The 22,818-nt window shown below is 38.0% G+C and overlaps 1 protein-coding gene across 1 annotated transcript; it reads left to right on the forward strand.

Annotated features, from left to right (window-relative positions):
• Positions 1-1,694: 1,694 nt before the first annotated feature.
• On the forward strand, positions 1,695-21,014 carry SULT6B1 (sulfotransferase family 6B member 1; the record flags this gene model as incomplete). The annotated part of the gene is made up of 7 exons (XM_079109929.1): positions 1,695-1,893; positions 3,079-3,191; positions 6,923-7,012; positions 10,419-10,545; positions 14,488-14,582; positions 18,902-19,058; positions 20,884-21,014. 7 exons carry the CDS (start codon positions 1,695-1,697, stop codon positions 21,012-21,014), a joined length of 912 nt encoding a protein of 303 aa, XP_078966055.1.
• Positions 21,015-22,818: the final 1,804 nt, after the last annotated feature.

The following is a 22,818-nucleotide window of genomic DNA, read 5'->3' on the forward strand; positions in this document are numbered from 1 at the left end:
GGACCCTCTCTGGTTAGTTCTTTTCTACAAAAATGGAGACAAAAATCTGCTCTCCCACATCCACACCCTGCTCAGTAAACTACTTTCTGTTGACATATAAAATTTCCTCAGTTCTAAGAAGTATGTTTCCATATGTTATATTTCTGAAATTGAATGCATCTTACAATTAACAAACATTCAATGTAGTGTTTGTTCCAAAATGTTATTAAAAAAAATGTTGTAGAACCCGAGAAATTTATTTCCCCTGTGATCATAAAAACCTCTCTCTTCAAAAGGTAAGTTTTTTTGGTTTTGTTTTTTTTTTTTTTTTCCAGTGAAAGTTCCACTATCCTGGTTCTATAGCAGATAAAGAAGCATCAGAAAACATACCAGCACTGGGTGCAGTGGCTCATGCCTGTACATCCAGCTGCTTGGGAAGCTGAGGCAGGAGGATCACAAGTTCAAAGCCAATCTCAGCAATTTAGGCCCTAAACAACTTAGTGAGACTCTGTCTCAAAAAAGTAAAAAAGGGCTGGGGTTAAGCACTCCTGGGTTCAATCCCTACGAGTAGGGCTGAGGGGGACCCAAAAAAGAAAGAAAGAAAAGAAAATATACCAGCACTAACAACTAAACCTGTGACCTCTGAGATCTTGCAAAAGTTGTTCTCCCTAGTCTAAGCGGTCCTGCGGGCATTCTGATACCAGCTCCTCTGAGAGCTCTTCAAATTCCAGTAGTTACTTTGACCCTATAAGCCTCAATCAGCCAATAGGTAATGAAGTAATACCAATTTCACAGGTTTTTAGGAAGTTACCTTAAGTCATTCTTGTCATCTCATCAGTGTGGCAGGGGCATGGTACGTGGGAAGAGAGATGAATGGGAAAGCCATCAACTTCTGTCTTAAGGACATGACCCAGAAGTTGGACACATTACTTAGGTTCACTTCCCACCAGCCCCAAGCCCACACCATGCTGTAGGGAGGGTGGGAACTGTAGGCCAACTCACCCAAGGGAACAAGGGGAGAGTGGCTGCCAGGGAACCTGCTGCAGAGAACAGGCATCTCATCCTAGAGACCTTAATCAGCCAGGAGCTGAACACAGAGGACTGGAGACATGGTAGCATTGAGTTCTCCCCTCACAATGCAGCTCCCCCTATGAACCAGACAATTCTATTGTTAAATGGCAAAGAAGAGACTTCTAAATCTATTGAGCTAATAAATGGCAGATCTGAGCCTGACGACCAGGCTGTCCCCAAGACCGGACTCTTTTCCATCTCTTTTCTTAATGCTACAACTCCATTGCTTCCTTGTCACACTGAGTAAGATGTGTGTGGAAAGCTGCCGTCCAAGAAGAAAAGTGGATTTCATTCCATGAATGGATAATAAGGCAATAGTATGCCTGATTCAACTAAATACTTATATGTTAGATATTCAATATCTATTAATCTTCTATTAGGAGATTTCGTTCTTACTTTCACTGGGCAGGTTACCTAGATGGTAATGTAATCTGCCTTTCAGAGTTAATATTGCCTGATCCCCAGGCTGGTTTGCACCTGTGGCTTTCCTTTTGTTGAGGATGAAATGTCAAAAAGGGAAGAGGGGGGTGGGAATTAAATGATGAATGGGAGGAGACTTTTATTCGAGCTCTTGAAAGACTCCATTAAAAGCAATCACTACACCTTGGACAAGCACAGAGCGGATTCATTAGCAGGAAGTCAGCATGGCGGATAAGTCCAAATTTATTGAATACATTGATGATGCTTTAGAAAAATCAAAAGAAACTGCACTTTCTCGCTTATTCTTCACCTATCAGGGGATTCCTTACCCAGTTACCATGTGCACCTCAGAAACTTTCCAAGCGCTGGACACCTTTGAAGCCAGGAGCGATGACATTGTGCTAGCGTCTTACCCAAAGTGTGGTAAATAACCAATCATTTCCTATAAGCGCATTTTTAACAATGGGTAGGTTGAGGGTGTGTGCAAGATAAAGTGGGACGAAGACAGTTTGTCCATGAAGCTGAATGGACACCAGTGAGGAGGGGGTGTCCAAGAAGGCTAAATATACAGGTGGTAAGATCAAAAACTAGAATAGCTGGATTTTAAAAACCCCAGTGTCTGAAGGAAGAGATCTGTGTAGATGGCTCGGTGGATGATGGATGGTGGAAGTGGGTGGGATGGGGGCTGCAAAGATGAAGCAGGAGGTGGGAAAGTCCAGTTGCCATGGAGCTCTGATAGTGCTAGAGATTGTCATCTTGATTTTTGACCAAAGACAAATGCGTGGCCATTTCAGTAACTTATGTAATGATTTCCATGTCACCAGTTATTTTCCAGGATCAAACATGGATCCTCCGGTTTCTCAGATCATTCTTACAAAGGTCCTTTATCAATGGAGGATAAGATATAAGATATTAATTAAGAATCTAAATTACCCTATTTTACACCATCTATTTTTTAAAAAAATCTTTTTAGTTGTTGATGGACCTATATTTTATCCATTTATTCACATGTGGTGCTGAGAATCGAACCCAGTGCCTCACACGTGAGGCAAGTGCCCTACCACTGAGCCACAACTCCAGCTCAAAATCTGCTTTTAATTCTTTAAACTGTTGCTTATTAAAGACAGCTTCATTTAATATTTCTCTTTCTTGTACCTACTGCTGTGTTTTTATAAAATCAAAATTTACACCCCCAGCACCATAAAAGAAAATAAATAAAATTATACTCTCTTGTGGAAAATGTTTGTTAATTTAAGGTAAAATAATACGAGATATAATAAACAACCATTTCTAGAACATAACATTTTTCTATAAGGACATATTTTAGATTCAAAAAGAAGCATTAAAGGAGACATCTGAAAAATAAATTGTAAAATAAATTGGATTTTACCCTAATGTTAAGTAAATGCTGTTTTCTAAAAGACTGTTTCTTTCTATAGCCCCAGTTATTTCAATCTCTGAAGAACTAAATCTACCCATTGGGGAATGGTTATACATTTTCTTTTTTTCATGATACATTTTCATTTTTACTATGAATATACTAAGGTAACAAGCTTTTGTTTTATGTAAACTCCTTAATGAGCTTTTATTTTCTGGATTTTACTATAGGTTCAAATTGGATCCTTCATATCATCAGTGAATTAATATTTGCTGTTTCTAAAAAAAAATATGAATGTCCAGAATTCCCAGTTCTTGAATGTGGTGACTCAGAAAAATATCAGGTTAGTACAAATAGACTTTAAATTTATAGAAAATTATCATAGAAGGATTTCTTCCACTCTGGAGATTCTTCAGTGTCAAGTTCAGAAAGAATAATACTAACAACTGCTGCAATTTAGTGTGTGCTTGCCATATCCTCCGTACTTTCCAGGTATAATCTGATTTTATCTCAAAATAACCTTCGTCACCATTTCACAAAAGAAACAACTGTGTGAGATTTACCCAAGGTCAAGGGGCTAATAAGTGGCAGAGCCAAAATTTGAACCTGAGCTTTCTGATTTGAGCTCTTACAGACTACACTGTATACCTAACCATATTATTATTGCTATTTTAATGTAGTGGGGAAAGTAAGTGAAGCAACCTCTGGAAAAGAACTGAAATCAAAAAAGCTTGACCGCTGAAGACAAGGGCAGGATGCTGTAAGAATCCCTGGTCTTTTCCTCACAAGACATTGTTTTTTATTTCCCTATCTTAATTATGATCTGGTGTTTATGTGTGAGGGATGGGAAGGGACCAAGTGATAGCTCAGAGACTAAGCCACTGATGTGTGTGAAGGTATTAACAACTCACCGTACCTGAAATTTCTCACTTTTCCAATACCAGGACTTGGGTGTGAGTCAGGATGTTTTACTCCCTGACAGCCCAGGGAAGGAAAGAGAGTGATAGGAGGGAGGATACACCTGAGAACCTTGGTGCTTAGACAGAACAGAAGTGAGGAGGAGCACCCTCTCCTTGCCCCTAGACACATCAGAATGCTGTGGGAAAGGTAGGCTGTATTTAAGGGGACCATGGTCTCAATCAAACTTCAGAAGTGTTCACCACCAAGCCTCCCACCAGGCAGAGAAAGCTGATCCTGTGAAGAAAGTCACTGGATTGGAACTTTTGGAACAGCTTCTGGAAAGTGACTGAGACAAATACAAATCTTAAAAGTTCTAACCTAGGTGGCAGGAAGCCCATTTCCACGGATTGGGCCCAAGTAGCATAAGTCATTGACTGGGGAGCGGGCCAGGGAGGTAAGTGCTGAGTCCTGTGTCTGGTTGGTGACCAAGGAACCTCAGGAGGCATCAGAAGGACTCACAGCCACAGCAGGGCTGCAGGTCCCACACCTGGGAGGGTCATCTGCACTAAAGAACACTTGGTGGAGGCTCAGCCAGGACAGGCTCAGACATGCAGGCAGGATGGGTGGGCAGGAGCTTTAAGAAGCTTTTTCCTAGGTAAGAAATGGAGGAATCAATGAAAAGTCCCATTAACTTCTCTCATCCAAGTTCTTGCAAAACCTTTCCTCTTGGACTAGGCCCTGGGTTCAATCCCCAGCACCACAGGAAAAAAAAGAAAAAAAAAAAAAAAAACCCCTTCCCCTAATGAGCATGCTTAACATCACCTTTGGAAATGACACTAACATTTGTCCAGCTTTCCAACTTCTCTTTTTAAAACTTATGTGGGTCACGGGTCATCTCATTTGTTATGCACCTTACCAATATAAACTTTCTTATTGTATTTGTTTATGTTATTACCTATCACTGAGATAAACAGGTTCTTCTTTTAATTGAAATAGGGTTTGGAATACTAACTCATAAATTCTCACATTTTTTTCTGGTCCTCTAGGAAAGTCTATTTTAATTTCTAAACACATGACCTCAAACGAATCTTGGTAACATAAACCATTTGTAAGTAGGGAATGTCCTGTGATGTTGCTTCCCAATATTGGGAAAAGAATTAAAAAAAAAAAAAATTTGTAGTTGTAGATGGACATCATGTCTTTATTTTATTTACTTATTTTTATGTGGTGCTAAGGATCAAACCCAGTGCCTCCAATGGGCTAGGCAAGTGTGCTGCCACTGAACTACACAGCCTCAGCCTCTTGGGAAGAGTTTTGATTCCTGGTCAAGAATTTGACCTGCTACGACTCAACTTTGAGCGTAAGCACCCAATATCCTTGGAACCTCTCTTTCTCAAGGAAAACCTACTCTTCTTCCTTAGCCAGGGCTCTTTCTGTTTCACTGGCTCAATTAGTATTAACGTAAAGCCAAGGGTTGCTTCTGTCTTTGGATCCTTGCATGCTAAATCTTAGCTTTGATTCCAAAAGGCAAAATTGTACTTCTGATTAAAAGAATTTCCAGCTTTAGTAAATTAGTCTACAAGATTTTTTAAAGCCAAAGAAGTCTTATAGAAGCCGCATAATCCTAGCTCTAGAGTTTCCTGAAATGCTTTGACTCCATGTAGTATTTTGGGTTTTGATATCCATGGTTCCTCAGAAATGATTTTTTTTCAGGTATTTTAAAAGACCTTTTTGTATCTTAATTGTGTTTTAAAAGACTTTTTTGTATCTTAATTGTGCTTTCACTATTTCTGGGAGCAAAGACACTCTTGTATGCGATATGCCTTTTATCTTTACATGGAAGTCAGAAGATAAATTTCACTAAGTAATTCAATTTATGGAAAAGTTTTCTAGAATGCATATATTTCCTTAAACAAAATAATCTTTACATGGCATACTTTGGCTATATTATACATTTTATGAACATAGTATTAGGTATTTATCTAGTTTTGTGACATTTAACTGTCATTTTCCCCAGGGATATGTTTCTAATCCTTTAAATAACCTTCCTCTCTCTCATGTGTCACAGTGTGATTTTTGGGTCCTGTGATTTAGTAGAAACAGTGCTCTATCACTTAATCTGAAAATTACCACCTGTGTGATTTTGCACAAAGCATTTACAATCTCAAATCCTGGTCTTAATCTCTAAAATGGGGGTTTCAATATCTACTTGAAAGTATTGTGGTGAATGAATGCAAAAGTACTTCAAATACTAAAAAGTACAATTTGATGTAAATCAGATATGGTCACTACTAATCACCACTTGGACCCATATTGTTGACCAAGTTTTCTTTTTTAAAATCTCATTTTTTTACCTCCCTTCTTGAATTGAGATTTGCACTAAATTTTTACAGAAAAAATAGCTATAAATGTCTAAATATCATTTTATCTCTTGAAAAAAGTAGGTACACTGTAGCCATAGCAAACAGAGTAACCTCTAAACATGTGGAACTAAAACATGAAGGCAGTGTTGCCCGCCCCCCACACCATGACATGTTCTAAAGGTCTGATTTTAAGTTAAAACCCTTTACCCTGGCAGATTAAGTAGAAACTTGATTTTCAAAATTATCAATAGAGATAGATAATAGAAAAAGAATCAATCTCCTTATAGTTCTCATACTGACAAAAATTTCTTTTGTAATATATTTCTCAGATATTTAAGTAATTCTTTGGACTTTCAAATACTGTTGGGATATTTGCATGGAAATTTAGTTGGTAAAAAAAAAACAGATCTAGATATTAAAAATGGATCTGCAGGAGCTGTGGAAAGACTTGAATATTTCCATTAAAAGACCTTGAATATAAAAAGCTCCAAGTAAGTGTATTGCAAATTGTAAACTGTCTTGAACAAAAGAGATTTGATATGATTGTAGAAACAAGTAAACAAAAGTTTTAAGTGATAAAAAACATTGGAAATTGGTAGGCAGGATCCAGCAAGGAAGCTCAAGAGGAAAGTTCATTGATTTGCTTGCAGGGGGAGCAGGGGAGATGAAGAAGCAGTGGTAGTGGTGCTTGAAGTTCCCATTTAAATACCACACCTGGGTGATTCACACCACACACACACACACACACACACACACACACACACACACACACACACATGCGCTCTTTCATCTTACTGTGTATGTTTTTAAGAGAATGAAACAGTTTCCATCACCAAGGATTTTGACAACTCACCTCCATTATGACAAATTACCTGGGTCCATCCTGGAACATAGAGTCAAGGTGAGTGTTCCTTCCTCCTGGTATTTGAATTTGCAATTTTTATGTATAGATATTGGCTGAGGTTTTTTTTCTTTGTTTTTATTGCAATGCGGGGGAGGAACCCAAAGTCTTGCATATGTCTGAAAAAGCATTTTACCATTGAGTTACACCCCAGTAGATAATAGCTTTTTGAGGTACATGATGAATTTACTCCTCATCATAGAATGTTACTAATCATAATGTGGGATTTACTATTTCTTTTGCTGTTTCTTTCTTCAGATATATTTGCTATGGTTAGGTTCAAATCAAGTGCACTTTTTACTAGAATATTAAGACAAATACATAGAATGAAAGGTGTAGTATTTTGTAATCTGTTTTATACAATTAATAAATTTCAGAACCCCAATAGAATATTTACAGAGTTCAACAAAATAATTCAGCCTAATAATATGAGCAGAATTTTTCTTTTTGTTCTTTCTGGTAAGCACTGCTTGCCTGAGATCTGAAACTATTTTATTTCTGCATTTCACACATAATAACAAACTTCATGTCATGCCTGCAGAATTACTTGGTGCTTTGGCTAATGTGATGATTTGTTGAAAAATCTTGTTTCGTTAATCTATTTCTTATCATTATTAGTTCTTACTCAGTCCTTTTTGTTTTCTGTTCCCTGGTCTCGGCCCACCCCGTTCCTTTTTCTCAGTGCCTCTTTTATCTGTCTCAGAAGAGAAGGATTAGAGTGAGTTAAAATCAAGATTTAAACTCTGGAATGCCACAAAGAAGAATGGAAAATAGTGAAGAAATGGCAAAGACAGGAAAAGAAAACAGTCAATTTAAACTGCCAATGGTGAGGGGCAGGAGGAATAGAACAGGAAGGAAGAGTAGGAAGGAGAACATTATGGAAGTCGGGACTAGAATTAGCCTCCTCCTGACCACCATACAAGAATCCTAGGAATCTAGAATTGGAAAATACCTTAAAAATGATCTACTCTATTCCCACTGGGTTAATTGCACTAAGTGACTGGATCAAGATTGAGCACTTCTGATGAAAAGTCCTCTATCCCCTCAGTCAGCTTTGTACAGCTCAGTAAAACAGTTTTTCCTTATGTTGTGAATCTACAAAATTGGAAATTATACTTTAACATACCATTTTTTGTTTAGTGCAGTTAACATAATCACAAATCTAGACAGTTTTTTTTCTCTTAGTGTTTTTATACAGAGTTGAAGTAATTCATAATGCATTTGGCCACTTTTTCTTTTTCTTTCTTTCTTTTTTTTTTTTGAGGGGGCCTTTACTGAACCCAGGGTTTGCTCGCTGTACCACTGAGCTACATTCCCAGCCCTTTTTTACTTTTTTAAAAATTGAGACAGGTCTTGTCAAGTTGTGGAGGAACCTGACCTTGAACTCGCAATCCTCCTGCCTCAGCCTCCAGAATAGTCGAGATTACAGATGTGCAGCACTGCACCTTGCAGACTGACACCTAAAAAAGAGCGAGGGAGAGCTGGGGATATGGCTCAGTTGGTATGGTGCTTGCCTCACAAGCACACAGCCCTGGGTTCAATCCTTGGCATCACAAAAAAAAAAAAAAAAAAAAAAGCAAGGGATGGGTTAAGAGGTGGATGCTGGGGATTGGTCCACGCACCAGCCCGTTGGCTCTCCCAATTCAAGTTCCTGTCTTTGTGAAATTATGAATTACTGCAAACCAGAATGTTCAACAAGTGGTACTTGGATCCTCAGACATAAAAACCTTCAAATGACAAGAATGTACTAAATTTGGATTGGGGGGTAGGATAAGCTTTAGCTAAGAGCACAAGTCAAGACTCAAGTCCATTTATCCCTATTCAATTTTACCCTGTCCTGGCTGCACACAGTGGCACACCCTCTTTTAATCTCTGCTACTTAGGAGGCTGAAACTGGAGGAATGAAATTTTAAGGTCCCCAGATAACTTAGCAAGACCCTGCTAAAATTAAAAAAAAAAAAAAAATTAAAAGAACTGGGGGTATAGCTCAGTGGGAGAGCGCTTGCCTAGCATGTGCGAGGCCCCGGGTTGATGCCCTGCATGGGAAAAAATTTTCCCCAGTAAGGGGATTAAACCCGGGGCCTCGCACATGCTAGGCAGGCACTCTAACACTGAGTCACACCCGCCGGCCCTGGGGGGGTATTTATAGTATTAGCATTGGTTCATTTTTTTAGAAGCACAAAATATTTGGGAATCCTATTTCCCTCTCAGTTTCATGTCATCTACTAATTTGATCAAATAACTCCTAATCTTTTTATCAATCACCCATTAAGTTGTTAACTATGGTCCTCTCGGAATTAAAAAAAAAAAAATTCAGATAGGTTTATATTCATTAATGATTTAGCTTCTTTTCCACTTGAGTCCCTGGTCAACTTTATCTGCCTAACTGCTCCTGCTTCCTGCTTGCGTTCTCCTATTTTTCATATAAGCAATCAAAAGCAACTCAGTCTACTAACCTAGAAACCACGTCCAAAAACTCCGGCTGTCAGCAGTGCCCTGATCTGAGAGGACCCAGGTTGCCCCCTGCTGATTACTGCCTCCTCCTTCATGTGGCCTTGAATCTATCCAGCCAGTTAGAGAAACTGCCCACACAGAGGTCAGAATCGCAATCTGAACTTTGTGCCATCTGTGTCTCCTGCATGTTCTGTAAGTGAAATGACCGCTGCCTGTTTCTAGTCACCTGAGCTCTTCTGTGTTACCTGAGAGTCCCCAGAGTTCACTAACATGCTCAGTAATCTCCAGAACCCTCAGTTTGAAACACAAAGCGTCAGACTGGGAGACCAGAACGCACCTGGAGCCGCCAGGCACCCTCCTGCAATCTTTTGATTCTCTTCAGTTTCAATTTACTCTTCAATGTTTGCTCTTCAATATTTATTTCACATTTTTTCATACAAAGGAACACTCGCATCATCAGAGAAGACAGAAGGTGGGACTTGAGAGGTTCTGCTTCTTCTATGTTGCCGTCTCACACAAACCCCATTCCTTGGTACCCAGACAATGGGCCTTGCCATTCTCTGATCTTCTCCACCGGCTCTAACCTTATTTTCATGGTCTTTAAAGTATTTTGCAATTTTAATTTTATGGGGGCTTAGCCTTTCACATAGTACTCTTGTGACTCTTCCAGTGCCCGTGTTCCGTTAACTTATTTCTCTCTTCTGCACACATCTTTTTACTGTCTGAAGTCATCATCAGCCAAAGCCCTCCATGACTACATCTCTCTTCCTTGTCTTTCTCGTTCTTTCTCCCCTCTGCCCAGGCTTCCCCATCTGCCACTTTCTTTCTTTCTCTCTCTGTTAACACAATTGTGCAAAATATACCTCTGGACACAATGACGCTGCTTACCCTTTCACTTTTCCAACATCCAAAACATAGACTTAAATAAATTAACTTGGTTTTCACTCCCCAGATATTGGTGATATTTCGAAACCCTAAAGATACGGCAGTATCTTTTTTCCATTTCCACAATGATGTCCCTGATATTCCAAGCTATGCCTCTTGGGATGAATTCTTCAGACAGTTCATGAAAGGACAAGGTATGGCTATTGGTAAAAGAATCCTTACTTCAGCCGATGACCATCTCAATATGAAAATTCAAAGGTGTTTTAGAGTAAAAAGGAAAGTTTTAGGTAGATCCAGGAACTAAAAAGTTGCATTGAAATTATAGCACCACTAGTGCTATAAAACTTGCTGGGCATCAAGCAATTACAATGCATTACTGATTTTAAAATAATCTGACAATTCATATGTTGACTAGGAATATAGAATGACCCTGGAACAGGTGTGGGACAAAGGTCTTTGATGAAGTCCTGTAGAAAAGCATTTTTAGTTACAGTTCCTTAACACTATGTAAACACAATGATAAAAATCAAAAGAGACTCTTAAAAAATCCTGACCCAGAGCAGTCATTCCTAAGACATTTGTTGCCAGAAAATTTTTGTTAGAAGGTGGTGATGTTTTACCCTCTGGTCATTTATAACCACAGTTTTGTAAGTGTCTATTAATGCTTCAGGCACTAAATTAGGTGTTCTATATGCATAATTTCCAAGACTCATAACAGCCGCGTGTGGTGGCACATGCCTGGAATCCCAGCGGCTCAGGAGGCTGAGGCCGGAAGATCATGAATTCAAAGCCAGCCTCAGCAAAAGTGAAGTGCTAAGCAACTCAGTGCGAACCTGTCTCTAAATAAAATACAAAATAGGTCTGGGGATGTGGCACAGTGGTCAAGTGCCCCTGAGTGCAATCCCAGTACCAAAAAAAAAACCTCATAACAAACCATGAGCAAGGCCCTGCGCACAGATGGTGAAACTAATCAAAAAATATAAATCATTTGCCTGCGGTGCCACTACTTATAAGTGGCTGTGATTCTACTTCCATGAGTACAGTGGTCATGGAACAGTAAATACTTTCATTAATTAGAGGCTCTTTTGAGTCTTTGTAGTGTAGTAAAAGGAAGAATTGACACCAGATGACTCTAGGAGAAAAGAGTTGTCAGTTCACTCTAGAGAACCACTTTCCTTTTTTTCTTTTTCTTGTTTTTCAGTACTGGGGATAGAACCCAGAGGCCCTCTACCACTGAGCCCCAGCCCCCAGCCCCCAGCCCCCAGCCCTTGTTTATTTTGAGACAGGACCTCACTAAGTTGCTAAGGCTGGCCTCAACTATGTGATCCTCCTCCCTTAGCCTCCTGAGTTGCTGGGAATGCAGGCACACACCACAACATTACACACACACACACACACAGTGAAATGATAATTATGGTCAAGCAAATTAACACATGCATCATTATTACATAGCTATGTATGTATAGCATGTGGAGAAAGCACCCAGAATCTACTCTCCTAGCAGATTTTCAGTATACAGCATTTTTAATAATATAGTCCTTATGCTGTACACTAGATCTCTAGATTTGTTCATAACTGAATAATTCAAAAATGCATACCTACAAGTTTGTACCCTCTGACCTACACCTTCCCATTACCTCCCCTTCTCCACACCTGGAAAAACACCATCCTATTCTCTGTTTCTATATACTCAACTTTTTTTAGGGTCTACATTTAAGTGAGATAATGTAGGTTGTTTTTTTTTTTTTTTTTCCTGTATCTGGTTTCTCTCAGCAAAATGCTCTCCAGTTTCATTCATATTGTCACAAATGACAGTACGTCTTCCTTTTTAAGGACTGAATAATATATATATATATATAAATGTATATTACATGTATATATCACACACACACACACACACTACCTAAAAGGACTTCTTTGAAAGGTGATAGGCACAGCAAATGCCACAGCATCCCACCTGTGTGAACACCAGCTCAGTGATGGCTCCCAAGCAAAGGTTGAATATTGCGACTGGGGAGAGCAGGAAGAAAAGCCCACAGAAGGTACAGATGCAGCACCCTTGAGAATGCTTTGCTTAGAAGTTGTGACCGTGTTCACACATTATAGCTACTGTGTCAGGTGACTTTCAATAGGCTTCCTACAAGGGAAGTTCGAAAGGGGATTCACTAGTAAGATGAAGTTTAAGGCACTCCACGTCTACCTTTTTGTACTGCTAAATGACCTTTTATAGAATCGTGAAGACATTTTTTTCCCCCTCTCTTAATATCAGAGGAAGATGGGGGAGGGTGAATGGAGGAACTTTGGATTGGGCAGAAGGGAGTAAGGGCAGGGAAGGGGGCAGGGAGTAGGAAAGATGGTGGAATGAGATTGACATCATTACCCTAGGTTCTTGTATGATCGCGTGAAAGGTGTGACTCTACATCATGTACAACCAGAGAAATGAATAGTTGTGTTCCATATATGTACAATGAATCGAAATGCATTCTGCTGTCATGTATAACGAATTAGAACAAATAAAAAAATTTAAAAATCATACAAAAGTGTATAACTGACTTGAGAAATCTTTCTCTGCTTTTCAATTTTACCAGTTATTTTCCCCTCAGAGGCTTACCAATTTTATTACTTTTTACTTACTTGATAAAAATTGCACAGTTTTTGTTTAGATACTCAAAGCTGCTCAGTCAGATAAATTTCCAAGGCTATTATTTTATAAGTAAAATATTTTCCTTAATAAAGAAATTCCAAGAAAAGAATTTTTCTCATGTTGTTCCACATAACTAATTGGCAGACCAGAAAATTATATCACCTTATTTTGGTTTAATACTAATAAAACATACCTTACAAACTCAAAAAACAACCAAAAGGACATCTTGTTTTGTCTAATAACTCTTCACTAAGATGTACAGATGCAGTTAAGGCAAACCTGAAATGTCACTCAGTTAACACACAAGAGAACACCAGTGACAAGAAATGTATTAGCAGTGGGATAATCTATTTTAGGGAAACTTCGTCACCCTATCCATTCTCTCAGCCTTATTAGTTGACTGGCAGTGGTAACATGTGGCCATGATAACTTGGATAGAAGCTCTGCCTTGCAAATTCTTAAATCCAACTTATAGAGGCAATTGGATGTACTGGAAACATCAGATTTGGAATGAGAAGGTCTGGATTGGGCTTCATCACTTATTATATAATAATCGTTAAGATTGGACAAATTACAATAGCTACCACTTACTGAGAAGTTACTACATGTAAGAGGTGCTATGACAAAACCCAGTATTTAACTTTAATTCTCACTTCAATTATCAAGGATAGTACTTATTATCCCCATCTCATAATGAAGGAAGTAGAGGCATAGCAAGGTCACACAGCCATTAAATAGTAGAGCTCAAATGTAAACCCAGGTTCATACGACTTTATACCTGTGTGATGTAGGAAAGACATTTGATCTCTTTGAATTTTGTCCTCCTTAATTGTAAAGTAAAGATACATATTCAGTCTTCAGGAGGTAAGACAGTATAGAGAATTCTGTTTCCAACTTTTCTACCTCCCTTAAGCAACACCAGTTCTGTTGTCAGACTGACTGAATGACAGCAACACTGCAGTGTAATAATGGTGTGGTCTTAAAGTGGTTACTTATCTTCTCCCTGATTCTATTTCCCCAGCAATAAAATGTGCATAAAAATTGTAACTATGACCCTGAGTGGCTTTATACTTGACATTCTTCTTTGTCGTTGGCGGTGCTGGGGATATTAAGTTGAAATGTCAGTAGTGTAATTGTAGAACTAAATTTTTAATACTACTTAATTTTAATTACTTGAAATTTAAATTTAAAAAGGATATTCAACTCAGTTGTTTCGAAACATTTTAAGTTTTTTTATACACTGAATGTATAAACATGCTTTTTCAACTGTAAGTTTTATGAAAAATAAATATGCATAAGTATTGACAACAAAAAATTAGCATTTAAATTGAGATTCTGTATATATGTAAAATACCCACCAGCTTTTGAATTCAGAATATAAAAAATAATGTATAATGCTTTATTAATAATTTTAGGGCATCAATTAACCATTGTTTTTACCTCAGTTTTATAAAATTCCCTATGTATGAAGTCTCTTTCCCTTTGTTTTTAGTTTCTTGGGGAAGTTATTTTGATTTTGCAATCAATTGGAACCAACACCTAGATGATGAAAATGTTAAGTTCATACTATATGAAGACCTGAAAGAGGTAAGACTGTGCTCACTGATATTCTAGAACGAGACTTATTAAAAGTTACAACGTGCAGTACATACTTACCAGTTCTGGTTGTATGATCAAATATGGTATTCAATTTTAAAATATTCCAAATATGCAACACACTACTAGAGAACAATCCAACCATACAAAAATCCTTCAGTTGTTACTTAATAGAAACAAAACAACCCTTAACAACTTAATAGCATCTGTTTATTCTCCCTTCATGATAGTTCAAATTAGTAATGGAAAAAACATTAGGTGTTAGTTGATTTAATTGAGCATGCATTGGGTTGAAAATTGATTTTTTTCAGCTTATGTTATTTTTATTTATTTGTTTATTTTTGCTGTGTTAGGGATTGAACTCAGGGGTACTTTACCACAAAATAACATCCCCAGCCCTTTTTTAATTTTTATTTTGAGATAGGGTCTTGCTAGGTTGCCCAGGCTAGCCTGGTGGGTAGCTGGGATTATAGGCGTGCACCAGTTAGTGTTATTTTTAAAAAAACTGTTTACTCACTTAACATTGTTTTAGGCCTGGGTGATACATCAATCTCAGGCCACACAAAGTTCATTGATATCAAGGAGCCTACATTCTAGCTGGAGAAGGCAGGCAGACAGAATGATAAACAATAAATACAATGAAATTGAAAATGTAAGCAGCATGTGGGAAAAAAGAACCCACATAACCGGTTAAGAAAGATTGTAAGTGCCAGCGGGTGGGGGATTAGAAGGCTGCCCAACTCCCAATATAAAATAGGGTGGTCCGGGGAGTTTCTGTAAGGGATGTGATCTGAACAAAGATGGGAAGGAGGTGAGAGAGTGAGCCAAATAGGTCATGGAAGAGCATTGCCAGCAGAGGAAATCAACCACAGCAGCGTCCCTGATGGAGGTGCCCCTGATGAGGTTAAGGTACAGCAAGAAGGCAGTCGTGCCTGGGCCAGGAGGAGAGAACCAAGCGAGAGTAGCCAGTGAGGGCGGAGTTAAAGCATCAGGATGGAGGGTAAGATGGCCGACCTTTGAACAGACTCTTGCTTTCACTCTGGATGAAATGGGAAACCAGTGTAGTATTGGAACAAAGGAGAGGAGCTGATGTGTTTTTGACAGGATCATTCTGGTTGGTGTGTGAGAATGGATTGGGGCAAAGATAGTGCAGAGAGACCTGTGAAGAGGCTACAGCCCTAATTCAGGCAAGGGAAGATGGAAACTCAGGCCAGGAAGGGGAAAGGGCAGGGCAGGTAGGAGAAGTGGTTAAATTTTGGATAAATGTTGAAGGAAGGGTCAATAGTATTTTCTGGTGGATTGGATGAAAGGGAAGGTCTGAAGAGAAAGAGAAGTCAAATAGAACTCCAATATTATTGGCTTGACCAACAGAGAGGATTGAGTTGTCACTCACTTGAGTCGGAGATGAATTGGTGAAGCCCGGCTGTGGGGAAAATCAGTTTTGTTTTGGGCATGGTAAGTTTAAGTAAGATGGTTATTAGTCAGTTTAATGAAAAGGTCAAGTAGGCAGTTGAGTATAAAAGTCTTGAACACAGAGTTGTGAGCTGTTGATAAAATTTGGGCATGATAGATGGCATTTAAGGCATGAGATTTCATACCTAGGTGTAGAAAGAGAAAAGAGAAGATGACCAAGAACTGAACCCTGGAGATGGCTGATATAAAGAATTTGAGATGCATACTAGACAAAGGTTCCAAAAATATGCAATGGAGAAAAGATAGCCTCTTCAACAAATGGTGCTGGGAAAACTGGAAATCCATATGCAACAGAATGAAACTAAATCCCTATCTCTCACCCTGCACAAAACTCAACTCAAAATAGATCAAGGACCTCGGAATCAGACCAGAGACCCTGCATCTTATAGAAGAAAAAGTAGGTCCAAACCTTCAACTTGTTGGCTTAGGATCAGACTTCCTTAACAGGACTCCCATAGCACAAGAAATAAAAGCAAGAATCAACCACTGGGATATATTCAAACTAAAAAGCTTTCTCTCAGCAAAGGAAACTATCAGCAATGTGAAGAGAGAGCCTACAGAGTGGGAGAATATCTTTGCCACTCATGCTTCAGATAGAGCACTAATATCCCGAATCTGTAAAGAACTCAAAAAACTCTACACCAAGAATACAAATAATCCAATCAACAAATGGGCTAAGGAAATGAACAGACACTTCACAGAAGAAGATGTACAAGCAATCAACAGATATATGAAAAAATGTTTAACATCTCTAGTAATAAGAGAAATGCAAATCAAAACCACCCTAAGATTTCATCTCACCCCAATTAGAATGGCGATTATCAAGAATACAAGCAACAACAGGTGTTGGCGAGGATGTGGGGAAAAAGGTACACTCATACATTGCTGGTGGGGCTGCAAATTAGTTCAGCCACTCTGGAAAGCAGTATGGAGATTCCTCAGAAAGCTTGGAATGGAACCACCATTTGACCCAGCTATCCCACTCCTTGGCCTATACCCAAAGGACTTAAAATCAGCATACTACAGAGACACAGCCACAGCAATGTTTATAGCTGCTCAATTCACTATAGCCAGATTGTGGAACCAACCTAGATGCCCTTCAGTTGATGAATGGATAAAGAAACTGTGGCATATATATACAACGGAATATTACTCCGCCATGAAGAATGATAAAATTATGGCATTTGCAGGCAAATGGATGAAATTGGAGGATATCATGCTAAGTGAGATAAGCCAATCTCAAAAAACTAAAGGACGAATGATCTCGCTGATAAGCGGATGAGGACATATAAGGGGTGGGGGTAGGAGGGGTTAGCGTTAGGGTTAGGGTTAGGTTTAGGGTTAGGGATAAGGAGGGTGGTAAGAATGGAGGAAGGAAGGACTGTATAGAGGGAAAAGAGGGGTGGGAGGGGTGGGGGGAGGGAAAAAATAACAGAATGAATCAAACAACATTGCCCTATGTAAATTTATGATTTTTAATTAAAATTTTAAAAAAAGAAAAAAAATAAAGAATTTGAGATGAAGAGGAATCAGTAAGGAGACTGAGAAGGAGCAGTTAGGTAGGAGGGAAACCAGAGTCCTGGATCCTCAAGGAAGAAAGTGTGCCAAAGGGAAGGGAGTGGTTCAAATGTTCCCTAATTTGAGTTCACGCTATGTTCCTGAGATATTCTTATCAAAAGCACATGCAAGTTAATCCACCCTTTCTGTTTATGTGATGTATTTATATAATATGGAAGACATTTTTAGGTTAGTCTTTTTTCCCCCTTTAGAATTATGCTTCTGAAACTTGTGCTCCATGGAGTATTAGCGTTGCCCCAGACGTTAGTATTTCTTTCCTGGGAGTTGGAAGGAGGCTGTCTGTATAAACAGATCTGGGAAGTGCTATGTTACATAGCCAGCTCCTATGGAGAGTCACACTGTACAGAAGTGTGTTAAAGGCTCTGAGAGAGCCTAAAGAAAAAAATCTTGCATTCGTTTAGTGAAAGAACTTTAAACTAATTTGACTTCCACCCATTGCTCTTCTTTTTTTTTTCTCATGAAACATCTATAGCTGTCTCAAAGCACATTATTGTTGTGTAGAATACAGTTTAAAAACCTGTTCTAGAATATTTATGAATTTACATTAGTCAGTGTTGGGTGGTTCAAGATTTACCTGGTTGGTTAGACAAGATCAATTTCAAGATTCCTTCAAATTTTTTCCTTTTTTTCCTTTTTTTTTTTTCTGGTTCTGGGGATTGAACCTAGGGGCACCTCGACCACCTGATTACATGCCCAGCCCTTTTATTTTTAATTTTGAGACAGGATCTTGCTAAATTGCTGAGGCCTGCCTCACATTTGCCACCCTCCTGCCTCAGCTCCTTAAGTCAATGTCATTCCAGGTGTATACCACGGTGTCCAGCTCCAAGCTTTTATGACTTTAAATATTAGAGTTTCTTGGTGGAATTAAACATTAACTATAAAGAGGATTCTAAAGAAAGAATTTGAATAAACTCATACAAATACATTTGCTCAGGTAGCCTAACTAAGCAGGTACTTTTTAATACAATGCATATCATCCTAGATAAAATATCATCCTCGCTAATTAATGGTACTATCATTATTTATATTCTAAATAGTATTTTCCAGTTCAATGAGTGTCATAAATTGAAACTACAATCAATATAGAATATCTTATAGTGATATCTTGAAAACTTATTGTATAAAAGTATCCAAGAATTCTAAAGAGAGAAGCAAATGAACAAGGGAGTTAGACTTAATAAATCCACTCCAAGAGTCTCTCTTTATGCCACTTTAATTCCCATGGAAAAATATTTATCCTTTAAATTTTTTATTTTCAGAATCTGACCGCTGGAATAAAACAAATCGCTGAGTTCTTTGGATTCTCTGTAACTGGGGAACAGATTCAAACCATCTCAGCCCAGAGTACCTTCCAAGCAATGCGAGAAAAATCTCAGGAAACACATGGTGCTGTTGGCCCATTCCTGTTCCGAAAAGGTAAACTTGCTTGCATTTCTGGAGTATCATGTCCCTTAAGGAATAACTTTACTCATAGCAGGTGATCCGAATAACTTCGTCTTAAATAAGACAGTTGTACTTTCCTCTTCCACCATAGGAAGTCTGGAATAGGCAGTGCAGAGCTGTAAGTGGCAGCTCCACATGACATTTTTTTTGTATCAAGTGCCATATGCCTTTCTTCTTGTCACCTTGTGATGACAAAGAGAGCCTCTGTACTCCACCATTATATTCAAAATCCAGGCAGGTTAAAGGGACTGGCACGGGAAACAATCATGCACATTATCTGATGAGCCCCCTTTAAAAACAGCTTTCTGGAGGCCCCGTTCAGGGACTGCTTACATTTCGTTGATCACCTCTCTCTCTGCAGCAGTAGTTGAAAAAATGTGATTTTTTTAAAGAAAACCTGGGCACATTGTTACCCAATTAGATTTTGTTTAAATGGAAGAAGAAGAAAATGGGTGTTGGAGAGAAAACCAGGTGTCCCTGACACAGATGTTTTTACTTAGTTTCATCAAAGTACTCTAAATTCTTGTGGAAGTGAGTGGTTATATAGCATAGGAATTGCCAGTTTTATTTTTATTTTTTTGCATATCTAATGGAAATTTGTTATTACAAGATTTAAAGGCACCACATATACCAGCAAGGACACCCGCTAACATCGGGCCTTTATCATGCATTAAACATGTTGGGATCAAATTTCATAACAAAAAGGATATGAAATCCCTAACCTTACAAATGTAGAAAAGGAGCCAAAGCTATTACTTTTCCTTCATCACATAGCTAATAATCAATGGAGGCAGGAATAGAGCTTCATTTACATTACTATGCTTTTTCATTTGAAGATCCATTTTAAAAATGCAGTATGAACAGAACATTGAACACAAACTTGACTTTGGTCTGATTCCCAGCTACTTCTACTTGTATGCCCTATTAGCTTTAAGGAGGAGAAGAAATGAATCTTTCTATACATTGTTCATCAAATACTATTCAGGATAGAAAAATTCTAAAGTCAATAAAGTAATAGTTTTAAATATTTCTGATGTTCCTTATAGAAAATTCAGACAGTACAAAAATATGTGGAAAAGCATTAAAATAAAATGCAAAACCATTTCCAAATGTCATCAGAACTTTAAATTTCTCTCATTAGATGCACATTTTCTCTCAGCCTTATTCTGTTTGTATTTTATATAGTTGACATCTGTAAACAGTTTGGGGTTTTATTTCATTTCCTTAATATGTCATAAGCCTTTCCTTGTGTCATTAAATTCACTGTATTAACATATACTTCAATGTTTATGTAACGAAGAACTTACAATTTCACCACAAACCATCAAAAGATTCTAAAGACAGAAATAACATAGCCTCATGTTAGGCAAAAATTATTAAATTTTTGCAAAATTTTCAGTATCTGATGTCTTAACCAAAACTTGATGTAAGATGCTAACTTTTCAGAGGATATTTAAAGTATTTAAAAGACTATAGAGAATAAAAAGAAATTCTCAAAAAGTGGAATTTTAGATCCCGATATTGGGAGAGGAGTGGGGATAGGAGATCACTGAGGTTGAGTCTTCCCTCTGCAGTGATGTCACACCATCATGGAAGAACACCAGTGGATAGTGTTCATGTTACAAGGAAAATTATATTAGTCTTTAAAGCTGTCTAACTTTTTTCATGTGTTCATTTTCACATTCCAAAGTGAAATAGTGTATGCACAAAAATGGTAAAATCAGTGAGGACATGTCTTACAAAGCAAGAAAAAATATTCTAACAGATGTCTGGGTCTACCATGCTTTGTGTGTTGCAGGTGAAGTTGGTGATTGGAAAAATTTGTTCAGTGAAACTCAGAACCAGGAAATGGATGAAAAATTCAAAGAGCTTTTAACAGGCACTTCCTTGGGAGCAAAGATGAAATATGAGTCATATTGCCAGACTTGATTCTGGCCAAGTCAGAAGGCCTGAATGTTTTTTATTTCCTTAAAATTGAATAATTGAATTTAAATAATCATGTGAAAATTCAGTCAAAAAATCAAATAATGATAATTAGATAACATTTAAATCTGAATAATGCAAATTCAATAATAATGATAACATCTTAAGTTGTTGAGCACAAATTTAAGTTTGTTCACCTTTTCAAAGAAAGGGCTCACTTATTTGTCCTAAAAGGGCACTATTGTTAATGTGTTATACTGGGATTTTAACTTCTCTTGTGCTCTGAGTTCATAAAAGAGCAGTAGTAGATACTATGAGAGATATGCCTAGATCTGGGTTTGAGTATAGATGAAGAAGTCTTCAGGTGATGCACCATGCTTTGTATTTTCCTTATAATTACTCTTGCGGTTTCTCACTATGGATCATAGCACTGGTAGTGGCTATCTTCCACTTACTGTTGGGGAAAATTTAATTCTGACTCTGTATTGACTCTGTAGTTGAATAAATCATATTATATTTGATTCAAGAAAAATGCACTGCTCAACCACTCTGGGTAACCACTGCAGAAGGCTGTCAAGGGACTTTATTTTTCTACTGAGTACAATTTTTTATCAAAGTTAAAGGTAAGAGATTGGGTTATTCTACCATAAAGGCTTTTCTTCCACAAAGCCCCAAGAAGTCTTATGGAACTAAGAGGTGATAGAGAATATTATAAAAATAATCTTCTGTTTGATACTTCCCAACCTCTTAATAATCTTTATTGTTTACACTGGAGCCCATTGCATTATAAAATTAAATTATGTGCAATTATAAAAAGAATGATTCATAGAAATGTCAAGTAAAATTGTTTTGAGAAAGAGTGTAAGATTACAATTTCTGGAGGTATGGCAAATTAGATAAACAGAAAACCCGCCTCTTGAAACACCAAAAAAATGTTGGATAAAAGTTCTTTAAAACTCTTTATATGCATAACTTATCTCCCTATAAAGTAAACAGATCATCAAAGACCTAGAGCAAAGAAGGAGCAGAGAAACAGAGCAATTAAGAATCAGGGATGACACTGAGGAACTTGTAGTAATAAAGACACTTGAGTTTTAATACCCAAGCCCACATGATTAGGGCAAGAGGGGACAAAAAGAAGAGTAGAATGAAATAAAGCCACCAAACCAACCCATGCATGTCAGGAAACATCACATATGACAGAGATGGCATTGCACATCAAAGAAAGAAATTAAACTCTTTAACATTTGGTGCTAAGGCAGTTGGTTATGATATAGAGGAAACAGAATAAGCAGAGCTTGGTGGCCCATACCTGTAATCCCAGGAACTCAGGAGGCTAAGGCAAGAAGATCTCAAGTTGAAGGCCAGGCTCAATAGCTTAGTGAGGTCCTCAACAACTCAATGAGACCCCATTTCAAAGAAAAATAAAAAATAAAAAGGGCAGTGGATGTGGCTCAGTGGTAAAAGTGCCTCTGGGTTCAATTCCCAGTAACCCTCCCCAAAATAAAATCCTTCCTTGTACATCATTCACAAAATTCCTTGTGAATTAAATACTTTTATGCTTAAAGAAAGATTTTTAAAAATTGTTTTTTTGATACTGGGGATTGAACCCAGGGGTGCTTTACCACTGAGCTACATTCCCTGCCCTTTTTATTTTTCATTTTTAGACAGAGTCTCTCTAAGTTGCCCAGGCTGGTCTTGAACGTGGATCCTCCTGCCTCAGCCTTCCAAATAGCTGGGATTACAGGCATGCATCACCACCCAGAAAAATAGTAGGTTTTTAGAAGCAAATACAAGATAATGATATTTT

Source organism: Sciurus vulgaris (assembly GCF_902686455.1).
Source record: "Sciurus vulgaris genome assembly, chromosome: 14".
Classification (NCBI taxonomy): Eukaryota; Metazoa; Chordata; class Mammalia; order Rodentia; family Sciuridae; genus Sciurus; species Sciurus vulgaris.